At 43.3% G+C, this 27,719-nt stretch overlaps 1 protein-coding gene across 1 annotated transcript in view; it reads right to left on the bottom strand.

Annotated features, from left to right (window-relative positions):
- CCDC60 (coiled-coil domain containing 60) overlaps positions 1 to 27,719 on the bottom strand; it is a 205,499-nt gene that overhangs the window by 106,386 nt on the left and 71,394 nt on the right. Inside the window, exon 2 of the mRNA XM_011964410.1 lies at positions 8,788 to 8,867. Coding sequence (XP_011819800.1) covers positions 8,788 to 8,867 — 80 coding nt within the window. The remainder of the gene's footprint in view (positions 1 to 8,787; positions 8,868 to 27,719) is intronic.

Here is a 27,719-nt window from a genome sequence, read left to right as displayed (position 1 = left end):
GAAAAGCAGAGAAAAAAAACACCTCACCCTAAAACTATGGTTAACTACAGGTGTCAAAGATACATAAAGATACCAGAAACAGAGAAAAATGGGTAGGGCCTCTGGGTCACATCCAAGATGATAAAATTGCAATTAACTTGAGACAGGTCCCTCCAACCCATAGCAGCAACGTACCCGTGGGCTGTGCAGTTGTGTTGACCAGTTCTGGGCTAAGAACATGAGGTCAAGTGTTTGTCCTTATGGGACAAACTAGTGACTCATTAATGGCCACTTGCTGTCTGCAGGGTGTGAGGGAGATGTGACTCACGGGGACTAAGGTCTTCTTTGAGTGATTCACAAGATACATTTCAGAAACCTTAACTATGCCTGCATTCAAGGTATTGAACAACATATAAATCCATGATCTTAAACAATCCTGGGGCTTTGAGGCAAGGTCTCAAGTCTGGGGGAGGGAATGGTGGGAAGAACCAGGGTTGAACTTCTAAACGAAGTTCTGGGTTACTGGCTATGGGTGTGGGGATCCTGAGTGTTGAACGATGAGATGCAGAAGCGACTGAGAGCAGTCAGTAAATGCCTGAGATCAACAATAATTTTTCCAACTACTTAAATTCACTTAAAGGGAGCCTCATTCATAAAGGGATTTGGGTGAGGTCTGTTCCTCCTGCTGGTCCCTCATACCCCAACCCTCAATTTGAGTTAATAAGATGCCATTATATATATATATCTCTCTCAAAGTTTTCTTTTGAGATTTCTAATTTAGAGATGACAAACAAATTAAATCCCATGTAACCATTCTGCTCCATGGTGGTAGCTGCCTGGAATGCTAGGCTGAGAAGGTTTTTAGAAAATCTGGGTTCGAATAAAAGAGTGCTGTGATCCATTAGTGATGTCTGCCCTGGGCACAGAAGAGAGAAGTGGGGATACATGTGCCACCTAACTGTCATCGAACTTGCATTGTTTCAATGCAATTATTAGTTTTATCCCTTCTTATTTCTAAGAAAGGAGAAGCTCGCCCTACCTGCCAGCCAAGACACAAACCATATCTCGAAGTGACCATCATTAACACTATGAAACACCATTAATGCAAAAAGAAGCCCAAGAAATAGGGGTGGTGGGATGACAAAAGTGCCACATGTCCTCTTGATTTCTCTGCACTTTATGAATAAGGAAATCATTTTTATTGGGCTTTTTGGTTGGCAAACTAGCCTACTGGAGAGGTGATTATTTTAAGAGTACTTATTGGGGTCATAAGGGATATGAAAGGTCTCATGGAAATCCAAGATCAGAAATTCACAGAGAGAAGAACTGGAGACTTTCTATAGAAGATAGCTTCAGGGACCTGAGTAATGCAGTTAAAAGTATTGGCATCACTTAAGGGGATTTGCTTGCTTCTCTTTGCTTGCTGTGTTCTCTAATTTCCTAGTTGGCTTCTTCTCCATCTTTTCTCAGTTTAAAGCATCTGATCACCTATAGTCATTATTCCCTGGAACCTCTGGCTCCAAACAGCTCACCATGGCCCCTCTGGCCTCCCTTTCTCTTAGTGTTTCAACCTCTGTGCCCACTGCTGTCTGCTTAAATGACATGTTTTCCACTTTACATTCCGAAGAGTGAGACTCTGATTTGTACAGATTATCTAATGATGCTAGCTCATGTCTCCAAGGCCAGTGCAGAATTAGCTGTATGATTGTGGTAGTCTGAAAAAATGGCCCCAAATCTCCACCATTTGTAGTGTGACTTTGCAGCTGTTTCCATTGAGAAGTAGAATCTATTTTTCCACCTTTAACTTGCTCTGGATTTGTGACTTGCTTTGGCCACAAGAATATGGCAAAAGTGATGTTTTGCCAGTTCCTAACTTAAAGCTCAAGAGGTCTCACATACTTTCATTCTTTCTTAGGACCACAAGTCCTGGCTGACCTACTTGAGAGCAAGATACCATGTTGTTCTGCCCAAGACTATCCTAGGCCTACCTAGAGCCAGCTGACTTCCAAACATATGAGAGAATCCAGCCAAGATCAGCAAAACCACCTCCCTGACCCTCAGCTAATTACAGGTGCACAAGGGAGCCCATCTGAGGCTGGAGAACCTCCCAGTGGAACCATAGCCTCACAATCACTAATAAATGCTCATTGTTTTAAGTTACTGAGTTTTGGGGGTAGTTTGTTATGCAGCAATAGCTGACCGATACAATGACTTTGAGTAGATCTCTGAACTTCTCTGAGTCTTAGTTTTCTCATTTGAGAAATTAATCAACAAAACTTTTCCTGCCTGCCTTGGGGAAGATTATAAGATGCTATGTAAATGCAAACTTCAGAATATTTATTTAGTGCCCACTCTATGCCAAGCACTGAGCTAGACCCTGGGATTTGCGGGACAGGTTAATTCTTTTGTAGGGCAACATTACTACCTCTTCCTTCCAGCCTAGACCAGTCATCAGTAAGTCAAAGTGGACACTCCTGTTTGAATGGCAGTGGAAAAGGGAGAAGTTATCAGGCTCACCTGGAAGGCCTAAAGCAATGAGCCAGCTATCTTATCTCTTGATTTATCCACAAATTAATTTATAAGCCACTTTACTTATTCACTTTCCCTACTAAGTTAATAAGCCTTCCCCTTTATTTTAACTGATAAATTCTAGAGATGGACAAGATAATTAATTCATCCCATCAATAAACACTTTCTTGGAACCATGACAGTGGACATGACATGGTGCATACTGTGAGATCTCTCACATGCTAGCGTGAGAGATGGAAACAGGTCACTGTAGAATGTGAATGCACAGTGCAGCCTTTTCCTTAGGCTCCCACATCCAATCCGTTAGCCAGTCTTGTGGCCCTACCTCCAAAGGAATCCTGAATCCATCCACTTCTCCCTAGTTCACTGCCATTTCCCTGATTGAAGCCATTGTCATCTTTCACCATAGCCTCTATGCAGTGGATGGGATGCTCTTTTAAAAATCAGATTATATCCATCACTTGCTCAGAATGCTCCTATGGTTCTTGTGGCACTTACACTAAAACCCACACTTTTCATTGCAGCCTACAAGGCAGTGTGTGGGCCAGCCCTTAACCAGCTCTTCAATTTTATCTCTTGTCTCTCTTATCCTCTCTCACTCTGCTCTGGCCACCCAGCTCACCTCAGTTCTTCCAGCATTTTCAGCTTGTTCTGACTTTGGTACCCATTCATTTCTTGTTCTCTGAAATACACCACCTTTCACCGTGCTATGTCTTTATTGGGATGGTTCATTCTCACCATTCAGGTATTGGGCCCAGGGTTACCTTTATAAACAACTCTTCTCTGACAGCTGTAGCTAAAGCATCAGCTTCTTCATCACCACTATTTATACATCACCTGGTTTTAGATCCCCACCTTCAAATTCTGCTTATTTACGTGTTAATTTGATTGTCATTTTTACCTCATTATAATGCAAGTCATCATCTCTTATTCATCAAAGACAAGAGTCTTGTCTGTTTTGTTCATCTCCAATATATACAGAAATGCCTGGTGTACACCTGGTGATACCTCATACTCAATAAATATTTGTTGGAAAAAAATGAATGAGCGCAGAGGGCTAAAGAGGTACCAACAAGAAGTGCCTAACCCAATTAAAAAAAAAAAAAGAATAGCTTCTTTCTCTCCTCCAAATTCCACCTTTGTTATTTCTGATTACTTTGCTTCAGCTGTCTACCAAACACAGCTGGAAAGCAAAGTCTCAGACCTCGCAAACACATGCATCACCTGGACCCTGCTGGGGGTAGGGGAGAGTGGATAATTCATCACTGTTTATATGCAATTGCCTGGACCTAAGTAAATTTTGCCAAGAGTTAATCATGGCTTCATGTTCAACATTTCCAGTTGTTTTCATTGCAGAGATGTTTATTTTCCTTAAAACATTCACAATGAAAAGCGCTGGCACCTTTGCAGGAAGGTATGTCATCAGGCTTCAAGAGTCAACCAAGAACTGGGCACATACAAAGAGGCCTTGATTGTCAACTTCCGCGAGAAATTCGGCAAGTTTGTGTATAGCGTGCTGCTTAGTGCCACTGAACATCTGATGGAATAGGCGAGGAGGAAAGCAGTTAGAATCTTATTCTTTTTAGCATCAGATTAAATTGGCCATGAAACCAGGGATAGTGCCATTGAATTACAAGAGAGCTAAAATATTAAATAAAAATCCAGGAGACAGTAAAGTAGCTTGGCTTAAGGTGGGCTAGTCTCTAACAGGAGGGGAAACAAAGTTAAGAAACAATGGATGGAAAAGTCAACATCATCTTTGTTAACAATTTGCCTCATTTAATACTGGGATATGGGGTCAGGGAGTTTGCACCACTTGGAGAGATGACTTCACTTTGAAAACATGGTGTTTCCTTCTGAAGGGGAATCCTGATTCCTTCCTTAATGTCCGTGGGATCCAGAAGTGTGGCCAGATGGAACATCTCATTGTCGTTTCTTTCTTGCTTGCTTGTGGCTTTTCTGTCTGGCCTTTTCCCCATTCTCCTTTGTGTCCAGCAGTAGGACAGGCTAAGCGTGTCCAAGGAGAGTGTTAAATCTCAGCTTTAACATTTAATGTGTCTGTTGGGAGTGACAGACTGAGCTGGCCAACTGAAGAGTGGCACAACAACTGCTGCCTGTATCACCTTTTATTAATAATGAATCCCCTCTATTCTACTGGGTTAGTGGGAGTTGGAACCTTTGTCATTCTTGGGGCAAGTACCCAGTGGTGTGCTGGTGAATGTTTAACAATTGACTCTCTGTCGGGGGAAGTGAGCCCTGATTTGTAGTGCTTGTTGATTTCCACAGTGCAAATATTGTCAACATGGTGCAAATATTCCCACCAGTTGCTTTCGACCTACCAAAGTGGTGACGTCAGTGAACACAGAGCTGGGAAGAGATTGGTGGTAGCACTCCTTATATACTCTTTCCACCACATAGATACTACAACCATTGATAGCCTCTAGAGCATAGCTATTAGCAAACTCTATAAAACAATTAGGAAGGGATGAGTTCTAAGTATTTATTACCTGTGCTTTAATAGAATGTATTTAATTGTATTTAATTGTAAATTCATATCATTAATTTCTAATAATAGCTGTGTTTAACAACTGGTTTGCAATTATAGATATACATTTATATAATTAATCTTTAACAATAGCTGTGTTTAATAATTGGTTCAATAATTTTCCACTGAAAATTTAGCATTGGGCTCTAGTTACAAGCTGGCACACCATTACTTTGTCGCCCTTCTTAGGCTGAGTTGAGTCTAGGTCAAGGCATCTACTGGCATCTATCTCATCAACAGCCATTTGTCTACAGTGTACAGATTCTTGTGGAGACCCTCATTCCTCAGGCTCTAGATATTCTGATATATCTTTGCAGCTGCGGCTCTTGGTTGGCCTCATCTACCTGGTGGCTGATAATATTCAGCTAGTAAGAACTAACATGGTCATAATGGTTGGGTATGGCCAGAGTCTGTTATGACTGATTGGTGCCCATGAAATTCTGTATTTGGAACCTCTCTTCTGATCCAGCGTCCCTGCTGCACTATTCTTTGTGAAGCCTGGAACATCCTCCGGGCAAAGCTGTGGAACAGAGTGCAATTCCCTTTTGGGAGGCTCATCCCCCGCCGTGCCATCTTCTTTCTCAGCTGCCTGCTACTGCTGCTGTCCCTACTCAGATATTTCTTGGCTTCTTGATCCTATGTGTCACCAGTCCCTGGGGCTCCAAGGTTCCCAAGGCATCAGTCTCAAAAGTCCTCTAACTTGGGTTCAAGCATTGTAGATGAAACTGTCATTGCAAAATTGTAACAGACAATGAAAGACATCTGACTTAACCAACTCCATCTTGCTTCTAACCTCCAACCTGTCCTTGTTCATTCCTGGGCATAAGCTGAACTATGGAGGAACTTAGTTTATGGTTTAAAAACAAAGGCCCGGGCGCGGTGGCTCACACCTGTAATCCTAGCACTTTGGGAGGCCGAGGCGGGCGGATCATGAGGTCAGGAGATAGAGACCATTCTGGCTAACACGGTGAAACCCCATCTCTACTAAAAATACAAAAAAATTAGCTGGGCATGGTGGGAGGCACCTGTAGTCCCAGCTACTCAGGAGGCTGAGGCAGGAGAATGGCGTGAACCTGGGAGGCAGAGGTTGCAGTGAGCCAAGATTGTGCCACTGCACTCCAGCCTGGGCGAGAGAGCGAGACTCCGTCTCAAAAAAGACGATAACGGCCGTGTCTCAGAACAAACCTCCTTTTTGCCTGGAGACTAGATTGCCTTTGCAGGACTAACAAATTAGCCACAAGACTAGAAATTATGGTTTAGGAGTCATGCAACTGGAGGCTACAAGATTCTGACCTTCCCTCAACTGCTTCTAAGATCAGCGCTTGAGATATTTTGCAGACCCCGTACTTGATGGATCAGCTGGTACCACCCAGATGGATAAACTGGCTCATCTAATCTTGTGGTCCCCACCCAAGAACTGACTTAGCACAAGAGGATAGCTTCAATTCCCTATGATTTCATCTCTGACCCTACCAATCAGCACTCCCGACTCACTGGCCTTCCCCTATCCTCCAGATTATCCTTAAAAACTCTGACCCCCAAATGCTCAGGGAGACTGATTTGAGTAATAATAAAACTTTTGTCTCCCACACAGCTGGCTCTGTGTGAATTACTCTTTCTCTATTGCAATTCCCCTGTCTTGATAAATTAGCTCTGTCTAGGCAGCAGGCAAGGTGAACCCACTGGGCAATTACAAATTCAGATAAGGTGAATCCCCTGGGCAGTTACGCAGAGGCCAGTATGTCTGAAACTAACAGAGGATCCTTGTGGCTCTCAGCCCTAAATTTGGAGATCCAAGTTCAAATCCTGCCTCTGAGTTCAGCTCTGCAAGGGAATCTGAGACTAGGCCCTGCTGGCCTCTTTGAGCTGGATCATTCTCTGCAGGAACATTCTGGCATTGACTCTTATGTATTAGTCTCTTGGAGCTGCCCTCACAGAATACCACACCCTGAGCGGCTTAAACAACAGACATTTATTTTCTCACAGTTCTAGAGGCTGGAAGCTGAAGGTGCAGGTGCCAGCAGGGTTGGTTTCTCCTGAGGCCTCTCTCCTAGGCTGGTGGATGGCTGCCTTCCTGCTGTGTCCTCATGTGACCTTTTCTCTGTGTGCTCATGCCTGATGTCACTTCCTCTTTCACAAGGACACCAATCACATTGGATTAAGTAAGGTCCCACCCTTTGACTTCCTTTAGCCTTACTTGTTTCTTTAATGGTCATATCTCCAAAAAAATTACATTGGGGCTTAGGGCTTCAACATATTAATTTGTGTGTGTGTGTGTGTGTGTGTGTGTGTGTGTGTGTGTGTGTGTGTGGTGGGGGGCAGGGGCCCAATTTAGTCCATAACAATTATTGGGTACTTGAAATGTGACTGGTCCAAATTGACATGTGTTCTAAGTATGAAATGCATCCCAGATTTTTCATCATTCATTATTTTTCATCCCTTCATCACTTTTCATCATGTGTTAGAAAACATAACGAAAAGCATCTCCTCAATACGTTTTAATACTGATTACATGTCAAATGATAGTATTTTGGAGGTATTGAGTTAACAATATTATTAGAATTACTTTCACCTGTTTCTATTTACTTTTTCTAGTGTGGCTACTCAGAAGCTTAAAATTACACACAAGACTCAAATTATGTTTCACTAGACAGTGTCTAGAGACCCTCAGATAGCCGACACAGCTACCCCCTGCAGTCAGTGGGAAGATGGCCCTCTGGGACCCTCTCTTCACCTCTCCCCTAGGTCCTTTAACTCCTCTCCCTTCCCCCGCCTTTCAGGAGTCCTCTTGGGCTCAGTCATCAGTTCCGTCAAGGTGTGCTGCTGGATGGGGCAGGGTGGAGATTCTGGTAGCGGTGAAGAAGGGTGGCTTTCAGAAGATGGAGGTGAAGGGAGAGGGTATCTCACTCTGCCTCTCACTGCATCTGGCTCAGAGTGGGAGATGTCTAAGATAAACAGAACTTCCCCACTGCCTAGATTACCCCTCTCAGCACACATCTTATGTGTTTTGTGCTAAAAGAGTCTTCATCTCTTACTCTGTCTTGAGTTGCTTTACCAAAAGTTTCATTTTAGGACCCTATCTTGGGATGTTCCAGGTCTCAGGGAAGCATTAAGGGAAAGGAAAGAAAACTTCCATCTCACCACACAGAGATGATCAAAACATGGTCCTGGGCCTCAATCATCAGGGAGGGAAGGAATGGGGAGTGAGGAAAGATAGGAACAGCCTTGTATTCAAGGCCATATGAGGGGCACTTTATCTGCTTTATTTCCCTTGGTTCTTCTAACAACCTCCTATTATTCTCATTTTACAGATAGGGAAAGAGAGGCCCAGAGAGTTCAAATAACTTCCCCGGCATCGCAGCCAGCAGGTAGCAGGACCAGAATTTGAGAATGACTCTGACTTCATGGTATCATCATGTAGGTCTGGAGTGAAAAGGGAAGGTTTTCGGGAGCTTGGGGAACTTTCTTGAGTTGGATTCAGGTCCAGGAAGAAAAGTAGAGGGAATTCTAGGCAGGTGGCTGGAGGCTGGCATGGCATGGGTACTCCCTGGGAAGTCCAACCAACAAAGTGATCCTGCCCTCTGCTCCTCCCAGGGTTACCCTCCTGTAAGTCTTCTGCTCAGTGTTCAGGATTGGGAGATGCTGGGACTGGGCAAGGACTTGTAGGCAACACCCCATAGCCTGCTCGTGCTTGTTGGGTTGTCTATGGATCATTCCCTGCTGGGCTCACTCACCGGCTTCGTATAAGGTCCTTTTTGAGGTTTATTATTTCCTTGTCCATATACTTGATGCTCTTCATTGGCTTGTCTGGGACCTGATGAGAAGACAAGGGGTGAAAGTAAAAGGAGTGTTAGTACAACGGTTCCAAATGGAGACAGGCACAGGAGGCTCATGGGTTTATCGGAGATGTATGGCTAGGTTTAAGGGGTCTTGGGCAGCACAGAGTCTACCTTGACACCAAAGAGGGGCCTGCTGTGTGACAAAGTGGACATGGTAAGGGCTTTGGAGACAGGTGGACCTGAGCTCTGACCCTGGTTCTGTCTGGTGACCAGCTGTGTGACCTTGAACAAATTACTTAACCTCTCTGAAGAATTTGGGCTTCAATTTCTTCAGTAGAATGGGGAAATAACTCCTACTGTGTTTTGAGGATTAAAGTAATTGCTAAATTCCTCACTGATAGCAAGCATTAGATAAATGGAAACTACTACTATTAGCATTACACTTTAAAGCAAACAATTAGACATTAAAAATAATTATTATTGGTGGTGTTGCATCTGATTTGGAGAGCTGAATCTTGTCAATGTAAAGATGCAAATGTACTCCCCCTCTCTTCCTGCCCTCATAGCAGAGGTTTATGAATGAATTATCCAGATAATTGCTTGCAGGTTTTTTCTTTCTCCCTATTAATTTGCCTTGACTATACCCAGGGGAAACCTCACATTACTCAGAAGTTGATACATGCTCAATATGAAGAAGAGAGATAAATTAACTATATTGTACTATTATTATTATTTTATTTTTTTAGAGACAGGATCACACTGTCACTGAGGCTAGAGTGCAGCTCACTGCAGCCTCGAGCTCCTTGGCCCAAGTGATCCTCTTGCTTCAGTCTCCCAAGTAAGACTAGGATTACAGGTTCAAGCTATCATACTTGGCAAATTATATTTTAGTGAAAAAGTCATTTTTCTTAACCCACAGTTTGGAGAAACAATAATCAGAATATTACCTGGATTATCTTGTCTTGAAATTTTCCTGCATCTTAGGATTTTTTTTACATAAAAAAATACTAAGAAATTATGGGAAAATAGACGTTCTCAGATAAAGCTGGTAAATACTTTGTGCTGATATTTCAGAAGGGCTATTCATCAATGCATACCAGATGCTTTAGAAATGAGCATGTCCTTAGATCCAACAATTCTGCTGTCAAGAATCCTAAGGAAATATCCTTTCATGGGTATAGAGGTTCATCAACAAAATTGTTCACCAGCATGCTGCTTGTAATAGCAAACTATTGGAAAACAACTTTACATCTCACAATAGAAGACAGGTTAAATAATTATGGTGCATCTACACAATGGAATACGATACAGCAATGAAGTATAATGGCAACATAATGTAAGTATGTTTATTGATATATAAAGATGTTTGATTTATTTGAGCCAAAAGACATGTTACAAAGTAATATTTATAGCATGATTCTATTTTGGTTTTTGAAAAATGATCTATGTGGATATACACATATTGAAGATATGAAATGACATAGCTCCAAAATGCAGTGATTTTCTCTGGGGATGAGATTATGGCAGGTTTTATTTCTTTTTCTTAGCTGATGTGCATTTCCTATAACTTTGCAATAAATATTAATTAATTACATAATGAGAGAGAAAAGATTTAAAAAGTAAATGGCAAAGTGAAATTTGACAAAGACTGGTTGGTAGTACTGTACTGAGAGTGTTTTTTGAAGGCAGGGTGAGAACAGGGTGGCTGCTCACTAACAGAAATCCCAATATCTATGTGTGGGAGGAGGCAAAGTGTTTTCTCTGCAGCCACCATCAGTGAAATTGGGCTATGGTGCCTACTGCTCTAGGGTTTTGAAGTGTAAAGTGAAAGTTGAGAAGCATAGTTGTTTCAAAGTTGAATGACGTTTGTGGAAGAGTTGGGTGGGAGACAGAGTGGGAGATGAAGTGGAGGAAGGAACTACTTCTGGCCTGCTTGATTGCATTTTTCTCCTGGGTTGGCCAATACATGTTCCCATGTAAGGCAGCACAGATGAAGGGTGAAGAGTCTATGGCAATTCCACAGAATATTTGTAACTGTAGCTATTACTTGCCCACTTGAGAAAGTGGGGCCAGGCACGGTGGCTCATGCCTGTAATCCTAGGATTTTGGGAGGCTGAGGCGGGAGGATGGCTTGAACTCAGGAATTTGAGGCCAGACTAGGCAACATGACAAAACCCTGTCTCTACAAAAAATACAAAAAAATTAGCTAAGCATGTGGTGGTGCATGCCTGTAATCCCAGCTGCTCAGGAAGCTGAGGTAGGAGGATTGCTTGGGCCCAGGAGGTCAAAGTTACTGTGACCGGAGATAGCGCCACTGCAGTCCAGCCTGGGTGATGGAGCAAGACCCAGTCACACACACACACACACACACACACACACACACACACACACACACAAAGGAAAATATAAAGGATGCAAAACAAAATAAAACATCTGAATAACCTTGAATCAGGTCAACTGGATAGGAAACAATGAAATCATTTACAACCTCTGTCTCTTTGGTTAATATTAGTAATGAATTACAGGTACTATATCTTGCTCATCTCAGTATACCAGGTGGCCTCAACCCTTGGCTGGAAATTGATGGTAGACCTATCAGTGTTCATCTTGAGGAGTGGGTGAAGCGGGCGGAGAGACCACCCTCTAACGAGGCATGTAAGGAACTCCAGGAGTACTTTCCCAAGCTTTTGCATAATGAACATTCGTTTGTCTCACACATCCAACATCTGTTCACTCTCCTTGTTGATACAGTTAGTTCCCTGGTTAGGCTCTTTGCCTTTCCTTCACTCGGCACTTGCATCTTGGGAGATGCTCATGGTACCAGCAGCAGGGAAGGCCCTGAATGACTGAAGCCAAACAGCACAAACCATCCCTTGTCAACCTGTTGGTTTACAGATGGTCATGTGACCCAGTTTGGGCAAATGAGATGCAAACATTTTCTAGGGGCTTCTGGGAAGCACAGGCAGAGATGTTCTCTTTCCTCACTGACTAGAAATGGGGAAGCAGATAGTCCCTGGGAGTTGCTCACAGCCATTTTGTGCCCATGAGGGTAGCCAGCCTTGGGCAAAGATGATGTGGAAGAAAAGCAGAGAAGAGAGTCAGAGAAAAACTCATCCCATGGTGCCTTGTTGAAATGATCAAGCTTCATTGGAATCTTGACTTTCCATGAACATTTCCTTTATTATTTATAACAGCTTAAATTAGGTTTTCTGTTACCTGCAGCCACAGAATTCTATCTGAAATGCGTCCCTCTCTTAGGAGTAGCAAAACAGCTAAGAGACTGAGACTTCTTTTAACTGATTGTTCTTCCTTTCCCAACACTGCTTTTGAGGTATCAAGATCAGATGACCCCAATTCTGGTATATTTTACAGTGAAAGCAATGAGATTGGCCATGTTGAGATCAAATATTTGAAAATGAGGTTGCCTGTCTTTCTAATCCCACTTATTCTGGAGAACCTCATTATATATTTCCCGCAGGCCCAAAGTAACTTTCCAAAAAGATGCATGAACTAAGCATATTTATAAATGAAGGAAAAATAAGCACATCAGAAATTTTCCTGCCAGATAATTTGAAAACACATGATTGAAACCCTGTTTTATGCCACGGTCATGTCTTTACCACTCTCCTAAACATCTTAAATTTCACCTTCTTCATGAAACAACTATGATAATGTCCAACATTCAAGCATTTGTTTTTCAAATGTCACCTAATGATAGTTGCCTGGGCACCAGGAATTCACATCATTGTGTAAGAGTGGATTTGTATCGACTGGGATTGGTACTGAATTGTGTCCTCAACTTGACGCCGACTTTAGCAGCATGAGATGCACCCCCCCCAAGCCTCACAACTATGTCAGCATTTCAATGGATTCTCAGGAAACCATTTTTGTCAAAGTATAATTTTATAATTATAAATGTAAGTTTACGATTATAACTTTATAATTATAGTTTTGTTTAATTAAAATTATAATAAGCCAGCAGAAATAACTAGTTCTCAGGACATTTACAAATATCATTTGATATTAAATGAAAAATAATAAGTTAAATTAAAAGTTAATAAGTTAATAAGTTAAATAAACAAGTTAAATAGTAGATTTAAAAGTTTATAAAACATTCAAAAATCACTCTCTCTACAACCTTTCTAGAGGGCAATTTAGACATACGTGTGACAAGCTTTAGAAATACATATCCTCTTGCCCCAGCCAAGGAAATTATGTCTCCAGGATGAAAAGATTTATCCCTGAGGATATTTATCACAGCAGTGTGAATAATAGTGAAAAATACCTAAATGTCCCACAATAGCCATTGTGGGGATAAGTCATGGTCTATCCAGACAGTGGTATGTGAATGCATTTGAGTCTTGGTGCTTCCACTTAGTGCTGCTATGGCTGTTTATTTACTAATGTGGAAAGGTGGTAATGGAATGTAATTTCAGATGAAAATGCATGCTACAAAATATAAAGATAGTCGATCATAGAGAAGCTCTAAGATTTATACTTATAGGATCTATAGAAATTTCCAGAAATGTATGTGATCTAATACAAATTAGGTTTTAAAATATTGACATATGACAAGGCATGTATGTACTAATATAACAAGCTGGAAGTAAATGCAATAAATTGTTTATAGAGATGTTATCTCAGGGCATTTGAATTATAGGCAATTAAACAATAATTTTTTGTTTTGGTTATCTTTTTTCCTATTTTTTCTACAATTCACGTAGATTAATTTTAATAAAATAATTGCATTTTTCATGTTTGTAAAGCAGTTTTGACTAATTCTCTCAAGGCAGGCAAAGTAGAAATGTTTAATGCCAACTTAGATTGAGTCATCTAAGAGTCTGGAATGATGTAAGCTAATAGTTTATTTTAACATATTGGATCAGGCAGGGTCTAGGCAGGAAATCAGAACTCATGACAGGCAGTTCAACAGAGGGAAGTTAATACAGGGGAGCAGTTACAAAGGTGTTGGAAGAGCTCAAAAGTCACATAGGGAATGGTGAGGCAAGCTAGAGATTAGCGAAAGGAAACCTCTACCATCTCCAGGGCTGGAGGAATTAAGGGAAAAGGTGGCCTTCAGAAGCCCTGGAATAGGGCCACTTGGCATAAGCAAGACTGATGGAGGAGATGTAGTTTTAGCTAGAGGTGCCACCATAAGCCAAATGAGAGAAGGGATGAAATGCCCTGGCTTCTGCTTAACTCTCACCCTTCAGTTCCTGATGGTGCTCCCTATTGGCTGAACCTACTTGGAAGCCAGCTGCAAGGGCACCTGGGAAATGTAGTTTGCAAGGATCAGCCCCCTGTGGGAGCAGGAAATGGAAATGAGAGTGAAAGCAAGTGATTATGGGTACAACTTATGCAAATGTCTTGGCCCCAGGCCACTTTGGGACTATAAAGCAGGTCCTCCTTCCCTTAATTTAATCAAGGATCCCTTTACAGATGATAACTTTGGATACTTCTTTTGATCTTAACCCTGAGGTTCCCAGAGTTTTCCGTGGCTAAAATGCATATCCAGAATTGTGGACATGCCCCTCACCCCCCAAAAAAGCATTAAAAATCACGATTCCAGGGTATTCAGAAACCCTCCTACTTCTCCAAATTTCTTCAGATCTTTGTAGATCACCTCCCCTCCCATCAAAACTTACCTGCTCTACCTCCCACATTGTTAGATCTTTATACTCCTTACTGACACTCATTCATGTATCTCCCTACCCAGGTAACGTATTTGTAATACAATCTCACATTTAATATTTTAATCTTGTTTTGACACTAATTAACATTGTATTATGTTGTGTTGGTGCAAAAGTAATTACAAGTTTTGCCATTGAAATTCACTGGCCATTGAATGAATGCCAAAAATTCATTTGCCATTGAAATGGCAAAAACCGTAATTACTTTTGCACCAACCTAATAGAAAATCAGGAAAAGTTAAAAAATTAGGAGAAAATAAAAAACAAGCAAAACCCCATCACTATCTGACACAGTTTGGATCTGTGTCTCCACCCAAATCTCATGTTGAAATGTAATTCCTAATGCTGGACGTGGGCCCTTGTAGGAGGTGATTGGATCATGGGGGTGGTTTCTCATGGTTTCACACCATGCCCCTTTGGTGCTATCCTTTCAATAGTGATTTCTTGTGAGATCTGGTTGTTTAAAAGTTTGTGGCACCTCTCCCATCTCTCTGTTGGTCCTGCTGCTGCCATGTAAGATGCCTGCTCATGCTTTGCCTTCTGCCATGAGTAAAAGCTCCTGAGGCCTTCCCAGGACCAGATGCCAGCATCATGCTTTCTGCACAGCCTGTGAAACTGTGAGCCAATTAAACCTCTTCTCTGTATAAATTACCCAGTCTCAGGTATTTCTTTAGAGCAGTGTGAGAATGGACTAATACACCGTCTCTGCAGATATCCTTTGTTTTGTGCTCCGTGATGACTCCAAGCCTGGTTGATTGTGATTTTCTGTCTTTGCTTCCCTTGGATGTGTCATCGGCTTCAGAGCTTTCAGTTTTTCCATTGCTCTGCAGAGTACAGGTGATGACTCCATTCTTTGTTTCCTAGAAAACAAAGTCAAGTCTGCCCTGCCCACCTTTCCTACAGCATATGTGAACAGCATCCTTTCTCTTATCGACCCAATGAGTTTTTGAGAGCAGCATCGTGAGAAATACCGTGTGATGTCCTGTGATGTACCAGGTTAAAAGGTGGTAATTGGGGGTAGGGGCCTGGGAGGGGTGGAGCACACACGGACTCACAGTGGACTCTTAGATGGGGATGGTTTTCTTGGCAGGTGTGCTCACATTTAATATTCACGTGCTGGGGATGTTTAAATAGTAACGTCCGGAAGTGATGTGGTTTAACCTGAAAGCTGAGAAGTGAGGTGTGGCAGGAATGGATGGAAAGACGTTTGCTGTCAGAAAGACCTAAGTTTGAGTCCTGGCCCTGTCACTCAGGAGTTCAGTGACCTTGAATGAGGTACCATTACTCCCCAATCTCAATTTCCCCATCTGTGAAATGGAACTAATGCCAATCCTACCAGAACTAATGCCAATCCCCGTCTGTGAAATGGAACTAATGCCAATCTCCTATGTGCTCTGCACTGTCCCAAGTGTGTTCTTATATGAAATAGATGAGTCCATTGAGTCCTTGCCATATTACTATTCCCATTCTATAGGACAGCAAGAGGAGGCTTAAAAAGGTGAAACTGACTTGCTATTAAGTGACAAAGCCTGGATTTGAACTCATGTTCAAGTGACACTGAAGCCTGTGTTCTTATTCACTACTCCATTCTGCATCCTCATCCCCCCCTTGTCCTATTTTGCACAGTGGGAACTACCTGAAGGGTAACAGTTGCTAGCTATTGATTTACAGATACTGCCTCCAAAATTCTTCCACTGAATTTTGTTAGATTTCATCATAAAGAATTTAATATGGCAGAAAATCAGAATGATTTGTTGAAGGTCACGGCCGGAAAGCCAATTTTCTAAATATCTGTTGTTCTCTGCGTTTTATGAAAGAATGTTCTGAACTCATCTTTGTTATTCCTTAAAATATGATCTACTTCCTAGAATCAGATTAAGATGGAAATGAATTCCTGTTAAATGTGCCCGAGTTGATACAGACATCAGGGAAACAGCTGGGATGCTCCGTCGAGGGGTTGGGGGGAAGGGAGACTGAAAAGACAGCACTGAGAAGCAAGCACGATGATTAACACATTTCAGACTCATTGCGGAGAAGCTGTAAAGAACAGAGTAGGCGGGATCATGGCAGGAGTACACACGTGAACCCGAAGACCTGAGCTTGCACACGGATGTTTAAGTTTTTGGTGGTTTTAAAATTTTTATTTTTTGTTTTTGTGGGTACATAATAGGTGCATATATTTATGGGGTCCATGAGATGTTTTGATACAGGGCTGCAATGTGAAATAAGCACATCATGGAGAATGGGGTATCCATCCCCTCAAGCAGTTATCCTGTGAGTTATAAACAATCCAATTACATTCTTAGTTATTTAAAAATGTAAGTTATTATTGACTATAGTCAACCTGTTGTGCTATCAAATAGTAAGTCTTGTTCATTCTTTCTATTTTTTTTGTACCCATTAACCATTCCCGCCTTCTGCCCCGCTTCCCCCACTATCCTTCCCAGCCTCTGGTAACCATCCTTCTACTCTCTATGTCCATTAGTTCAATTGTTTTGATTTTTAGATCCCACAAATAAGTGAGAACATGTGATGTTTATCTTTCTGTGCCTGGCTTGTTTCACTTAACACACTTAACACAATGATCTCCAGTTCCATCCATGTTGTGGCAAATAACTGGATCTCATTCTTTTTCTGTGGCTGAATAATACTCCATTTTGGTGGTTTTATGGTGATGATGGGCAGTTCCTTTTGGGGAGAGTGAGGTTTTTTTGTCATAAGAATATAAGATGTGTACCTACCTACGTAGAGATACCCAGAATGAGTGACCTCATCCACACACACATCCTTCAAACTGAAATAGCAAATATACTAGAGAATTATTTAATAGCTCTCCTTGTTGAAGACAGGTTGCACCTTTTATATGATATTTTGATTCAGCCTCTTTCCCCCCCATCTTCTTATGGACCCAGGAGAAAAGAAGTTGGGGGTCTGTGGATTGGCAGGGAGAGGTGGTGGAAGAAGGGACTGTCATCTGGGGAGATGAGCAAGTCCTCTACTGAGAACTAAGGGGAGACAAAGCAGCAGGAGTCCTCTGGGAAGAAGAGGAGAAGGAACAACAGTCCCTGGGAAGGAAGCTTCTGATACTCAGTGCCTGGTCCAGGGCCTGGCTCTGCATTCTTTCTGTCGTTGCTGAATGAATGAGAAGATGAAAGCATCACTGTGTCAAGGTTTAACCCCACAGGTTAATGAATTGTTACAAAGGAAACAAGGTATCCATATAACGGTGAGGTCTGGCGGACACCACTTTAACCATCACGGCTATGCTTAGCGTCACCATTGACAGGACAAACTCTTATCAGGCGCACCTGAAGTGATGCACTGGGAAGGGCACAGCATCGCCTACGTGGTTACGTCACCTACAAACATGTCCTGCCCCAGAGGTCCAATCTGAATTTAATCATGAGAAAGCAAAAGTGAAGGAAAAATAAAAAGTGAAAGTCATTTTACAAAATAGGTGACCTGGACTCTTAAAAGATGTCAATGTCTGTGTCCACTGGGGCCTCTGGGAAGCAGACACGGAGAGAGGAATACAAAATGCTCACTGCGGGTAAGCCCTTGAAAGAGAAAAGGAGGAGGAAGTGGGATTTGGCAGGGGAGCCCTAGACCATATGCAGATCTGACAGAGTCCAGCCAATGCAACAGGGAGCTCCAGAGCAAAGATTGCTTGACTGAGTCCAAGCACAAGGCAGAAATGGCCAGTGCCCACTGATGGGGAATTTCTGGGGAAGATTCTGACTTCTGCTGCATGAAAGCTGCTGTGGATGCTGGCAGTGTCAACAGCTGGAGGCTCTCAGCTACCTGTGCCTCCTGCTGGCAAATTCTTTCTTAGAGAGAAATCCAAGGGATACACCTCTTTGTCTTCTAACAATGTCATAAAAGAGGAAGAAGGCAGAGGATCTGTTTCTTTAGGACACCAAGCGAACACAACAACTAAATGCAATGCATGGTCCCTTGATTGAATGCTGGGCTGGAGACAAGGGTATAAAGGGCATGACTGGGATAACTAGGGACATTTGCACATGAACTTTATGTTGATAATAGCATTGGGGCTCATGCCTGTAATCCCAGCACATTGGGAGGTTGAGGTGGGTGGATCACCTGAGGTCAGGAGTTGGAGACCAGCCTGGCCAACATGGTGAAATCCCATTTCTACTAAAAATACAAAAATTAGCTGGGCATGGTGGCATGCACCTGTAGTCCCAGCCACTCAGGAGGCTGAGGCAGCAGAATCACTTGAACCCAGGAGGCAGAGGCTGCAGTGAACCGAGATCGCGCCACTGCACTCCAGCCTGGGGAATAGAATGAAACCCCATCTCAAAAAAATAAAAAATAAAAAATAAAAAAATTTTTAAAAATTTAAAAAAAAGAAAAGAAAAAAGAAGAGAGAAAAGGAAAAGAAAAAGATAATAGCATTGGATTAATGTGAGATTTCTGTGTTAACTGTATTGTGACTATGAAGGAGAATGTCCTTAGGTAATACATGCTGAACTGTTTAGGTGTGAAGTGTCTGCAACTGACTTTCAAAGGGCTCAGCTTAAAAAATTGTAACTATACACACGTATTTTATATATATAGTACATATATACACACATGTATGCATATATACATACATATGAAAAATACGGCAGCATGTTAAAAACATGGCAAAAAGATAACATTGTGAATTTAAGTTAAGGGTATTTGACTGCCTGTTGTACTACTTTTGCAAACTTTCTGTAGGTTGGAAATCTTCGACAATCTTTTACAAGTTGGGGAAAGACCGTGAAGTGGCTGAAACCCCAGTTTCAGGTTTTCCTTTGCTGCAGTTAATTTGCTTGGGTCTTCTGTAAATGTCAGTGAAGCAGGACTGCCTCATGGAAGCTGTGCTTTGGGAATAAAGGAAGGGTTTGGGCTTCTTGCTGACATTCAGGGTGGGAGCTTGGATGAAACTGGGAAATAAAGGTAGGACCCATGGCCCTGAGGCTGGAGAAATTGTGGCCCAGCAGAGCATACAAGTCACCACCTGTCATATAGTTTTTTGGTTGATTTGGTTGTTTTGGCTAAGTGTTGAGGCCTCGGCTACGTCAGTCAGTCCCTTTTCTTGAGGAGTTAATTAAGGTCACACCCTAACCACTTCCTTTATTAGGCTCTCTGGGGCCACTGTGCACCTGCTTAGGACCAGGTACTAGTTAAATAACTAGGGGGACAGAGCCTGATTGTATCTAATAGAGCAGAAGTAACTCCATAAAAGGAAATTGGGTGCTCCAGGAAGGAGGATTGCATGCCTGTCAGCCAAAAGCCAATAAAAGAGATAGAGCAAGAGAAAAAGGAAAAATGGGGGTAGGAAGAAGAATCTTGCTGATGTATTCCAAAAAGCAAAGATAAACTGTTTCCTCCTCCAGGCAGCATCCCAGGCTGGTTAACAAGATCTCTCTTCCTCAGGACGACTGAAGTTTGGGACCAAATCACTATTCCTCGTGGGGGATTTTCTTGTACGTCATACAGTGTAGCATCTCTCCTGCAAGTTACAACGATCAAAATGTCTCCAGACATTGCCAAGTGTCCTCTGGGAAGCAGAATCACCCTCAATTGAGAACACTACTGAGTTAAACTTTGATGAGATGAGGGGTGGGAATCTCTCTTTTTTTTTTTTTTTGAGACAGAGTTTTGCTCTTGTTGCCCAGGCTGGAGTGCAATGGCGCGATCTTGGCTCACTGCAACCTCTGCCTCCAGGTTTAAGCAATTCTCCTGCCTCAGCCTCCCAAGTAGCTGGGATTACAGGCATGTGCCACCATGCTTGACTAATTTTGTATTTTGTGTATAGATGGGGTTTCACCATGTTGGTCAGGCTGGTCTCAAACTCCTGACCTCAGGTGATCTGCCCATCTTGGCCTCCCAAAGTACTGGGATTACAGACATGAGCCACATCGCCCGGCCGGGAATCTCTTTATAGAGACTCCATTCTAAATCCTGGCCCAACCCTTGATTTGTGGGGAAATTTTTGAAAAAACTCAGGGCAACTGAAAGAAAAAAAAAAAAAAAACAGCAAAATCAACATTCTATTTAATGCCATGCAATTTATCTGTTCTTCAGTCCTGCTTCAGGCTGGAACTCTCTTCCCACCTATAGAGTTGTTTTGAAGTAAAAAAAATCTATTGAGCTGTGTGAGGAAAGTTGTAATCAGCAGGGGTTTTTTTCCCCTTCCTAAAGATTCCGATTTTTCTGTGTAAGTTCTATTTGTTCTTTGTGTAGGGGCCTCAGTAATAAAGAACTTCATTTTCTATCCTCGATGGCCATTTTGAATGTAGCTGGATATTCCTCACTGGAGTGTGTTTGTGGATGAGACCTCCCTGTTTGTCCCACAGCAGACACTGTCTTATTCTTATTCTTATTTGAGACAAGTCTCCTCTTGTTTCCCAGGCTGGAGTGCAATGGCCCGATCTCGGCTCACCGTAACCTCCACCTCCTGGGTTCAAGCAATTCTGCCTCAGCCTCCCAAGTAGCTGGGATTACAGGCATGCAACACCTTGCCCAGCTAATTTATATTTTTAGTAGAGATGGGGTTTCTCCATGTTGGTCAGGCTGGTCTCGGACTCCTGACCTCAGGTGATCCACCCGTCTCAGCCTCCTAGAATGCTGGGATTATAGGCGTGAGCCACCACACCTGGCCAACACTGTCTTATTGAATCCTCACACCAACCCTATGAGGAATCTTTATTCCTGTTTTCCTGAAAAGGAAACCCAGTATCTGAGAGGTTAAGTCAATTATTCAAGGTCACAGAGATAGGAAGTAGGGGAGCTCAGCACCCTCCAATCCTTGATACCCTCCCCTCCCCTTATCTAATCCAGGGATCAGTGAACTACAGCCTGCGGCTGGCTTTTGTATAGCACAGTTTTACTGGGCACAGTCACACCCATGTGCTTATTATTGTCTGTGAATGTTTTCCTGTTATAACAGTGAGTTTAGTAGTTATTTCAGAGGATGCACAGCCTGCATAGCCTAGAATGTTTACTATCTGGCCCTTTCCAGAAAAAGTTTACTAAGCCCTAAGCTAATTTACCAAGTCATTGACTTTGCTTCCTAGAGAGCTCTCCAATCTGTCTTCCCTCTGTTGTCTTCCCACCAGTATCATTCCCATGCTGCTGCAAGCCACCTGGACAACAGACAAGCCTCCGATGACCTCTCTCCTCCGTTCTTCTTTTCCTTGTCCGTTGTCCACATAGCCGACCCTTCCAAAATGCACACCCAATCCCCTGACTCCATTGCCTAAAATGTTCCTTATTGTTTTTAGACTAAAGTCCAAAATCCTTGTTGGGAACTACACAGCTGTGTGATCTAGCTCCTGCCTTCAGTGTGATCTTGTGTTGCTCCCCTGTCCTGATCTTTATGGTCTAGCCAATGAGCCTCCCTTAAGTGTCTTGCTCATTCTGACCACAGGGTCTTTGCACCCGCTGCTCTCTCTTCCTGGGTTGCTTTTGTGCTATCCTTTCACTTTCAATTTCTTAGCTGTGGCTTACCCTTTAACTCTTTGCTGGGATGCATTCCTTGGTCTCTCTAAGCCTGGCAGGCCGTCATATAAGGATGCACAGGTTGGACACTGCACATCTCTGGAGAGAGACACTATTTGCATTTTAGTCTATGTGAATGGAATCTCTCTTTAATCGGTGAGTGAAAAAAAGGTGTGTCTAAGTCACCCAAATTGAAAAATTATTGAAGAATTGCTACACATCAACACTGTGCTAAGCATTTTGCATTATCAATCTCATTTACTTCTTTCAACAAACAAATGAGATGGTTATTAAAAAATAACTGTCCTTTTTACAGAAGGAGAAATGGAAGGATAGATGAAGTTGTTCGAGGTTACACAATTGGTCAGTGGTCAGAACCAGGATGAGAACCCTGGTCTTCCTGCATTTAAAACTAGGTTTCAGGCCAGGTGTGGTGGCTCATGCCTATAATCCCAGCATTTTGGGAGGCCGAGGCGGGTGGATCTCCTGAGGTCAGGAGTTAGAGACTGGCTTGGCCAACACGGTGAAATCTCGTCTGTTCCAAAAGGAAAAAAAATTAGCTGGATGTGGTGGTGCGTGCCTGTAATCCCAGCTACTTGGGAGGCTGAGGGAGGAGAATCGCTTGAACCCGGGAGGCAGGGGTTGCAGTTAGCCAAGATTGCACCACTGCACGCCAGCCTGGGTGACAGAGTGAAGCACCATCTAAAAAAAAGCAAACCAGAGTGATAGTGCAGGGTTAGGAGGGGGCCTGGGAGAAGAGGTGAAGGGGGGGAACTGACATCCAGAAAAGAACCCACAAGCTGCTAAAGGACTGTATTATTGTTTTTTCCTGTGTGAGGTACAATGTAACCTTCTCCCTCTCTTCTATGAACCCTTCAATAAAATTCCCGTTATGGGCCAGGCACGGTGGCTCACGCCTGTAATCCCAGCACTTTGGGAGGCCGAGGCGGGCGGATCACGAGGTCAGGAGATCGAGACCATCCTGGCTAACACGGTGAATCCCCGTCTCTACTAAAAAAATATATATATATATTTATATATATATAAAATTAGCTGGGCGAGGTGGCGGGCACCTGTAGTCCCAGCTACTGGGGAGGCTGAGGCAGGAGAATGGCATGAACCCGGGAGGCAGAGCTTGCAGTGAGCCGAGATCGGGCCACTGCACTCCAGCCTGGGCGACAGAGCAACAGAGCAAGGCTCTGTCTCAAAAAAAAAAAAAAAAAAAAAAAAAAAAAAGAAAATCCCCATTATGTACTGGCACATACGGAGTGGGGATTGTGCTTTGAGGGGCTTGATGAGCCAGGCCCCAAGGTGGGCTGGGGGAGCAGAGGTGAACAAGGGATGGATTCAGGAGAAAAGAATGTGGAGTCGGAATCCCCTCTCCATGCACCGCACCTGTGTGACCCCAGGAAAGTCATCTGTTCTGTACCTTCAGGCTCTCACCTGGCACTGCCTAGTCTTCATGCAAAGGCCGTGAGGATGCTAAGAGGCCCGCTTGGTACACAGAGTTTTGTGATCCAAAACAAGCCAAGGAAATGTCACTATTACTCTCACTATACCAGGAGTACCTGTAGTTTATACACATTGAATTAATTATAAGCTATGAATGAAAAATATAACTTGCGTGAGATTACGAAGATGTTCCCCCCAAAATGCCTTAAGGGCTGAGTAAGACTATCAGTGACCCGATGGTCAGCAGCGGTAGCGATGCAGCGATATAACAGTAGGTGGCGCTAGATGCCATAACTTTCAATCAAGTCCTGGTTTCTTTCAATCCGTCTCCCTCTTCTCTCACTTGATTGAAATGGAAATTGGCTGCCAGCATCGGCGAGCCCCCAGCAGCCCTGGGACTGAGCTGGCATGCCAGCAGCTAATGTGTTATCCACCCAGTTAAAAAAATTAATCAAATACATTAATCTCATAAGCTCTTTTGAAAGACTAGGTATGAGGGGCCAGCAGTCCAGCTGTCAGACCCTGGGAGCTAATGGGAATCTGTACTATGGGCGAGGGGCTGCTGTTCAAAGTCCTGGAGGAGCTTCAGGAAACAGGAGCCCCGGGATGTGACAACCGCTCTATTCTGTATCGCGAACCTTGCAAATGATGTGTCTGGAAATGTAGGAGGCTTGAGATGGCAAAGGGGCTCCAATCTGAGGGCCAGCTTCAATCTACCCATGAGTAGTCATTCTGTCTGGAGCGTCCTCCAGTCCAGACTTATCAGAAGAAATGTCTGGGATTGATTAGCGATGTCTGCCACAGACCCAGGAGGGAATAGCAGCATCAATGGTACCCATTGCCATTCCTGCATGGGGGGCTTTACCTGCCTTTTCTCACTGAATCTTCGCAGCCGCTCCAAAAGTTGGTAGCGTTACTATTATTATCCCTATTTTCTGATTAAGAAACCTGAGACCTGGAGAAGTTAAATAACTTGCCAGAGGCCACCCAGTGAGTGAGTGAGGGCTAGAACCAGAAGTTCGAACGTATCCAGTTGGCCGCAGGGCTCCCTTTATTGCATATTACACTACAATTTACTTCCTTTCTTGGAAATGAAAAAATTTATTTGGCAATTCATCCTGGATAAATGAAACAAAGAGCGACCCAAGAAAGTATCCTTCCACATTGCCAATGTCCTGAGAAGAAGAATGTGTGTTGGTGGTTAAGCCCCCATGTTGCTTCCATCTGTTTTCTCTCTCCCTGGAAGAAGATAAAGTTGACATCTCTGCAACAGTCAAGGGAACCCCCTGAAGGTCCAAAGAAACACAGCCTCCCATTGGCTAATAACTTTCAACCTCTTTTTTTTTTTTTTTTTTTTTTAATGTGAAGAGCAGAAGCAGAGCTGAGCTTAAGCCACTGGTGAAAGAGAAAAGAGCCAAGATTCAGAAGAGCTGGTTAGGGCTGGATGGGGCTTAACTCTTGGGCTGAGTTTTAGTGTGACACCAGCGATGCTGGGACATGAATTCTATGATGCTGTCCCCTGGGTGCCATTAGATGTCATTTACATGGATTACCTTCTGAGGCTCAGCGAGGGGCAAGAGCAGCTCACCTATTTCTTAAATATCTATTAGGAGCTAGACAATGTCTGAGGATATGGTGCTGAACAAGGGGCCATCCTTTCCTCAGGGATCTGGTGGTCTAGGAGGAGAGACTGAACTACAATGTAGGGAAGTGCAGGCACCAGACACAGTGTGGGGGCTGGCAGGGTTGTTGGCAGCGATTCAGACTGTGCTGAACACAAAACTTGGAGGGAAGTGTGTGTCAGGGCTCGGAACATGAGACTCCGAAACATGGTGCCTTGGCATGCTAAGTATTTTGGATGGAAAGAGATAGGGAGGGGCTCAGAAACAAGGTCTCTCTGACTTTCTTTCCACCTCTCCTCTTTCTCCCCGAGAAGATCGAGAAGATCCTCGAAACTGGAATTTCTCACCCCCAAGGTGAGAACAAGCTCCTTCTGGTTCCTTCTGTCTGAAACACTTATAGGGCAGAAAAAGTAAAACCTTTCACCTCACCCATCACAAGGGTCTTGGATGACATCCCCATAACAAAAGACATATTAATGGGAGAAAAGCATAACAATTTTTTTTTTTTTTTTTTTTTTTTTTTAAGATAGAGTCTCGCTCTGTCGCCCAGGCTGGAGTGCAGTGGCGTGATCTCGGCTCACTGCAGCCTCCGCCTCCCAGGTTCAGAACATGAACGGGACTTCTCACCCCCAACATGGCTCATAGAAACTAGAACTTCGCTCTCCCAAAGCAAGCCATAAAGCCTAGAAAGGCTACTGTGTGGCCTCCTCCCTTCCACCCTGATGGTTCTATGTGACACATTTCTGGTCCCATACCTAGGGGGAAAAATGTCTTACAGAGACACAGAAATGAATGTGAACAAACAGGCCTTCCTATGCGCACCTCCCCTTAGGTTTACTACCTTTAGATCACACCCCTTTTTGTCCAATCATGTTTCTCTACCACTATCCACTCTTCTCATCAGACTTAGCATAAAAACACAATTTTCCCTAGGTCTTTGGGTCTCCATTTCTGAAGGCTCCCATGTTACGTAAAACTTTGGTTAAAAAAATAAATTTGGCTGGGCGCAGTGGCTCACGCCTGCAATCCCAGCACTTTGGGAGGCTGAGGTGGGCGGATCACTTGAGGCCAGCCTGGCCAACATGGCAAAACCCTGTCTCTATTAAAAAAGTACAAAAATTAGCTGAGCGTAGTAGAGTGACGTGCACCTGTAGTCCCAGCTACTCGGGAGACTAGGCAGGAGAATCACTTGAACCCAGGAGGCGGAGGCTGCCGTGAGTCAAGATCATGCCACTGGGCTCCAGGCTGAACGACAGAGCGAGACTCCGTCTCGAAAAAAATTGTTATGCTTTTCTCTGATTAATAGGTATTTTGTTATGGGGATGTCATCCAAGACCCTTGTGATGGGTGAGGTAAAGGGTTTTACTTTTTCTGCCCTATTGGTGTTTCAGACAGAAGGAACCGGAAGGAGCTGGAATGGTTGGAATGCAGAGTATGGGATGTGTGTGTTTGTGTGTGTGTTTTGGGGTGTGGTGATGAAGGTTTTCCTGATGTCACCAGGCAGGAGAGAATATTCCTGGAGCTGGTAATGGTGCTGAGAAGCCATTTCAGGAAAATCAACTTAGGGGTGAGGGCCCAGTGAATAAATGAAGATGAAACATTGCGTTTTCTGTCGTTGCGTTTTTTATTACTTTAGTTTTTTTTTTTTAAAGCAAGTAGTATTTTCAAATGGTTTAAAAAACATATCAAAAGGTACATCACTTTTTAAAATGTATTACTTCCATCTTGTCCTCAAACCACTCATTTCCCTCCCTGGAAATGACTAGTGTTATCAAGTTCTTGTGTATCCTTCCAGAGAGATCTGGAAACACACACACACACACACTCACCTACACACACACACATTCTTTCCAACACTAGCATCTGCCTTTCACACAAATACACATGGCAGCATTGTTTGTGCCCTGATTTCCCCTCACATAACAATGTATCTTGGAGAGTGTCATGGTATTGAGTATCGTGGGACTATAGGGAGGCTGGAGCAGGCGGATGCCAAACTCTTGAGTCTTTGGAGCTGAATCTGGGAACAAGAATGGTGGCTAAGAGCCTGTCATTAATGCATGGATTGGAGCTCTGAGAAGAGGATGGAATTGGAAGTTAAGGTAAGGAGTGTTGAATTACCTGTCAGAGAGGGAGGTGGGGCAAGGGGGCAGAGAGAGAGAAAGAATGAGGAGACACGCAGAGAGAGGCAGGCAGACAGGGACAGAAAGAGACAGAGAGGGGGGCGGTGGAAGGAGGAGGGGAGAAGAGGATACTAAGATTATGAAGATTAGAAGGCCAAAGACTGACACAGGGGAAAATTGTCAAGGAACACAGAGGACCAAGAAGATACTGAAAAGCCTGCCTGTTTCTGTGAATAAAGTTTTATTAGAACACAAGAAAATGGATATTGAGTGAAATCACAGTCTTCTATGTTTGCAAAATGTCAAATCATTTATCTTTTTGCATTTCTTAATTGTTTGTTGGTGTGAGGGCTGCAGCACATTTTGGGGACAATAAAGATGTCATTCGTTAAGGGCTTGCTGCTGCCTGGTGGCTGCAATGCCTCCTCTTCTTCACTGCAAGGGAGACCTTCAGTAGATAACCAGGCAACTTTCCAAGGTGTTATTGAAGTTCTTTTAGGCTGTCACAA

Source organism: Mandrillus leucophaeus, unplaced genomic scaffold (genome assembly GCF_000951045.1).
Source record: "Mandrillus leucophaeus isolate KB7577 unplaced genomic scaffold, Mleu.le_1.0 Scaffold7, whole genome shotgun sequence".
NCBI classification, from domain to species: domain Eukaryota; kingdom Metazoa; phylum Chordata; class Mammalia; order Primates; family Cercopithecidae; genus Mandrillus; species Mandrillus leucophaeus.
Note: the sequence above shows the minus strand (reverse complement) of the source record. Positions and strands in the feature narration are given on the sequence as shown.